This window comes from Bactrocera neohumeralis, unplaced genomic scaffold (genome assembly GCF_024586455.1).
Source record: "Bactrocera neohumeralis isolate Rockhampton unplaced genomic scaffold, APGP_CSIRO_Bneo_wtdbg2-racon-allhic-juicebox.fasta_v2 ctg7476, whole genome shotgun sequence".
In the NCBI taxonomy this organism is placed as follows: domain Eukaryota; kingdom Metazoa; phylum Arthropoda; class Insecta; order Diptera; family Tephritidae; genus Bactrocera; species Bactrocera neohumeralis.
The window spans coordinates 1-5,085 of NW_026094265.1; the positions used below are offsets into that span (position 1 = coordinate 1).

General features: G+C 37.0%; 1 protein-coding gene across 1 annotated transcript; it reads left to right on the forward strand.

The window, feature by feature from the left end:
- Window positions 1-468: 468 nt before the first annotated feature.
- Window positions 469-2,938, forward strand: LOC126767524 (uncharacterized). The gene is made up of 2 exons (XM_050484996.1): window positions 469-884; window positions 1,064-2,938. Exon 2 carries the CDS (start codon window positions 1,681-1,683, stop codon window positions 2,812-2,814), a length of 1,134 nt encoding a protein of 377 aa, XP_050340953.1. The 5' UTR covers window positions 469-884; window positions 1,064-1,680; the 3' UTR covers window positions 2,815-2,938.
- Window positions 2,939-5,085: the final 2,147 nt, after the last annotated feature.

The window sequence follows — 5,085 nt, forward strand, 5'->3', positions numbered from 1 at the left end:
AGAATTGACTTGTCCTCAGGTGATCGCACAATAATTCTTCAATGTTTTCAGGCATTTCATCAATTCGTCTTTGTACAGAATTATTACTCAAAGGAATTTTTGGAATAATATCTGCGGCCGGTTTATGAAGCACAGTAGTTATTACTTCATTTATTGCTGGAAATATTAACTCTTCTCCGATGTCATGTGGTTTGCCTTTTTGAGCAATTAACAAAGAGATATTGTACGAAGCTCGAAGTCCGTCGTCATCTTGCTTAGCAGCCGCCGAAAATAGTTTTGCTACACTTGGCTGACTATTATGCTTCTTCTATAGGTCTAGAAAATATGCTACATTCTTGTCTTTCTTATCTGGATGCATTTTATTCAAATTATCTTGCAGTCTTGAAGGCTTCATTGCTTCATTCGAAAATGTTTTTAGACATAGAAGACACAAAGGCGAGGATGGGTTTGTGGGATTTTCAATGGATCAGAATTTAATATATTCAGCACAGTATTGCCGTCTCTTCTTTTTTACTTCCGACATTGTTTTGCTTTGAGAAATACGTTTAACTTCGCGGGTAGTGTAAAGGAGGCGTAAGTAGAGTAAGTTGGGGTATTGTGATATGGGTGTGCAATGTGATATGCCAGCATATTTCGTAAACTATTCATGTTTTGACATGAATCTTTCCGAGAATACAAAACCAACTGTAAAAAACTGTTGCTGCAAAGCTGCGCGTGCTACTGAACACTTCGTTTGCTCTCAGTGTGCCAAAAAGTTTATAGTAGTGCGGTCACCATTATTTCAACGGGCGTTTCGACAAAGGATTATTCAGAGTTTAATTCATATTTTAGAATTCTAGTAATTTTTTCTTGATCTTTCGTTAATATAATTAACCGTAATTCAGGTAATTTTTAGCCCAAATAAATATTTTTTTGTGAAACAAATATTTTATTATTTCAAACACGAGTTTGGCTAATGTATATAGTCAATGTTGTCCATTGTGATATAGTATATCATATTAAACAAACATAATATCATACAACGTATCTTGTAGGTAAAAGTAATACTCTTCTTAAATTATAGTTTTTCGCAATGCCGAAGAAAGGGGAAATTCGTAAGTGGAATGCAGAAAACATGAAAAAAGCCATACAGGCTGTAAGAGCCGAAAAGATGGGAATACTTCTGGCATCGAAAACGTATGGTGTCCCATTTGCAACCTTGCAAAGAGCTGCCCGCAGCGATAAAACAATCGACGAAATATTAGCTATTCCATTGGGACGTAGGCCGGTTTTTAACCGAGATGTTGAATTAGAGCTGGTAAGATATTTGAGAGAAATGGAGGCAAAGTTTTGGGGGCTCCCTCGAAGTGATGTGCGTTCGCTTGCATTTCAATTAGCAAAGCGAAATAATATTGAGAACCCATTTTCCATAATCAGGGAATGCGCCGGAAAAGATTGGTTGCGTAGCTTTCTAAATAGACATAAAACGGAAATAAGTTTACGCTCTGCCACAGGTACCTCAATCGAGAGAATCAAAGGATTCAATGTGGAAAATGTGAGCAAGTTCTATAATTTATTGGAGCAGGAATTTGAGAAGCATAAATTTTCTGCAACTAGAATATGGAATGTTGATGAGACAGGAGTGTCTATCGTGCAAAGTAAGCAGCCAAAAATTTTAGCAGCAAAAGGCAAATTGGTTGCATGACTTCAGCAGAAAGAGGATCTCTCATAACAGTTATAAGCTGCATGAGCGCAGGAGGAGCCTTTGTTCCACCATTTTTCATTTTTCCAAGAAAAAAACCCTCTCCGCTTTTAATGAAACATGCTCCCCCTGGTTCCGATTCTGCTTGTCACATATCGGGATGGATACAAATACCAATATTTACCGCGTGGTTTGATCACTTTTTGCGATTCACTAATCCATCAAAGGAGAACCCAATCTTGCTTATTTTAGATGGCCACTACAGTCATACGCGAAATGTTGATGTTTTGGATAAGGCTCGTCAAAATGGCGTCATTATCTTATCATTGCCACCTCATTGTACACACAAAATGCAACCCTTAGATAAAGCATTTATGGGTCTTCTTAAAACATATTACAATGACGAAATAAGACGATTTATGCGAAAGCAAGGCCGAAAGGTGACACAATTTGATGTAGTTGAGCTGTTTTCAAAGGCTTATCTGAAAGTTCAAACGGCACAGATAGCAATTAATGGGTTCAAATGCACTGGTATCTATCCCTTTGATAAAAATATTTTCCCGGAAAGTGATTTTATGGAGCAACGCCAAGAAAATCCGCTGAAAGATACTCAACCTATAGAAGATATATTTTTAGAAGAACCAGTGGCCAGCACAAGTAGGGCAGCGATGAAAAATTTCGTCACACCTTGGCAGATATCCCCACCACCTAAGCTAAAACTGTCTACCAGCTCCAGAGGCAAACGATCAGAATCGACAGTGTTAACAACATCACCGTATAAAGCGCTTTTGGAGCAAAGCATCAGAAATGTTGAAAAGCGCAAGAAAAAAGGAAATGTAAAAGACATACCGCATTCACGTAAAACCAAAACACAACGGGCAACCAAAACTAGGGAAACTTCTTCGAGCGAGTCGGAAAAAAGCTTGCATCTTCCCAGTTCAGATGAGGAATGTTGGGCGGAAACACCACCTAGTAAGGATACTGCGTGCGCTTTTTGCAACAAAAACTTTGAGACGGATAAAGGAAGTATTGCTTGGGTATCATGTTTGCTATGCGACTTAGTTTGGGCACATAGCAAATGTCTCCCTAAGCGTCAAGCAATATTTGTTTGCGAGTCCTGCCAAACATTTTAAAATTAAAAACAGTACACATTTTTTTGAATCCTTGATTGTTTCTATGTACATACTTGAATAGTCATGTTTTTTTTTATTCTTAATGAATTATATTACAACAATACAAAATGTCGCTTTTTTGTTTTTAATAAATGTATTATTTAGCAATTCGTTCTTATTTTATTTTTTTTAAGGAAAGCTTATAGGTAATGTTATATAGTATATCACTTTACCTGACATAGTATATCACATTACCCATACATTTTGGCGAAGTCGCTTTTTCGACCATCTATAGTTTAATTGAGTTATCTTTCAAAGTACTTGAGATACCGAAATATCCCTTTGAGATATATTGCGCAATGAAGCAAGGAATAGTATTGCATAATTTTTGTAAGTATTAGTTTATGAAATTTTAAGTAATAGTAGAAAAACTTATACCCATATCACAATACCCAAACTTACTCTACTGCTCATAAATTGCGCGCAAAACCACAAATGAAAATAAAATAAATATTACATTGTTTATATGGAAATGCTTAAGCAGCACGCACCGACAGGAATTAAACAAACATGTATAAACTCGTTTATCTCATTCGACGTTCAATCGTACACAACAAATCCGAACAAATATTCAATGAACCAGCCGATTGATACAGGAATGCACAATTTGGGTTATTTAACAAAAACTTGTTAAAACATGGTAGATATCAACGAGTACTAATAACTATTAAAATGCGAAAGTGTGTCTGTTGCCTTTTTATTTGTTTGTTTGTGTCTACTTTCATTATGAAACGGAGCGACCGATTGACATGATTTTCATTTTTTCTATATTCAATAAAATAGGACAGGTGAGAAATATAGAACCGAGTTTGAGCAATCTTTTAATTCATATTAGTTCAGTGGCGTAGCTAGGGGGGGCGAAGGGGGCCGTGGCCCTGGGCGCAACGTCTTGGGGGCGGAAAAAATGTCATTAAAAACTCCAATTCGGGCAAAAATATCTGCAAATTGTGTCAAAAGTGTACAAGATATAGGGCGAAAATGGGTTTTTTCTATGGCTTTTAATAAGATGTGTTGTAAATTTACTATCAATTTCCTCAAACACCGTATTGTGAGAATTTTGGAACTTCAGAATTTGCGTGGCTTGTAGTTCATAAATTTTATATACTTAATATCGAAAATATTTTGTAAAAATTAACTTTTGTTCGAACCACCTCATGAAACTTGTAGGTAGGTAGATAAAGGGGGGCGGCAGAACATCCTTGGCCCCGGGCGCCCGAAGTTGTAGCACTGTATTAGTTGATGTTCACAAGATGTTGTTGAGAGTCGAGAGCTCATTCAGTCGTTTTCTAAGAGGCCTCCTAGCTAAATAGAATTACAAATCACCCCCAAGGCCTCTACACAACGCCCCCATTTTCTTTCTGGGTCTCTTACCGCCCCCCTTATACCTGCAGAGCCCACAAGGGGTCGTTATCGCCCACTTTGGGAAAGACTGATCTATGTACTAATACATCGTATTTGTCTAAAACTAATAATTTAATGTTTATATTGCAAAGGAGTTAAATTTTGATTTGGGATAGGATGCTGTGTTATCCTGGAAAAGTACTGCTGTTTTTATGTAGCTATAGCTTTCGAAATCGGTAATGAGATTTAGTTCTGTAGATGTCAGTATATCTGTTGGTATTATGCCTAATTTGCTTGAAAAAATTATCTGTCCAATGTCGTCCACTTGATTGCGTAAAAGCGATATATCGTTGTTAACCTGATAGGTGTGTTTAGAGAATTGAATGTCGTCTTCCAAAGTTTTAATCCTATTCTGCGCTGTTTCTTTAAGTTCGTTTATGTAATTACTGACAATAATTTGCTGCTTGTTTATATGGTCCGTAATGTTGTTAATTTGTCCGGAAATAAGATGCTAAAGTATAATAAACTAGCTGTTACCCTGTGTTTTTCGCTACACCTAAATCGATTAAAACTCTTAAGGGTTTTTACTTTATGTTTTATTTATTGTTGTAACACTGTTACTTATTTATAAAAGATTTATAAAACATATTGGTATACAACATTTTTGGTTTTTCCACCTGGCGCGTAAATGAATAAGCACCTTGGTGTTCCCACTCTCGAGCATGCGACGAACAATTGGCCGTGGGAGAAGCACGGTTCCTCCAAATTGACGCCGCACACTTGAAACGTTTGCCCTTGCGATTTGTTGATGGTCATCGCAAAGCCAAGACGTACTGGGAACTGCAAGCGCTTAAATTTAAACGGCATGTCCGTTGGAATCATAGGAATGCG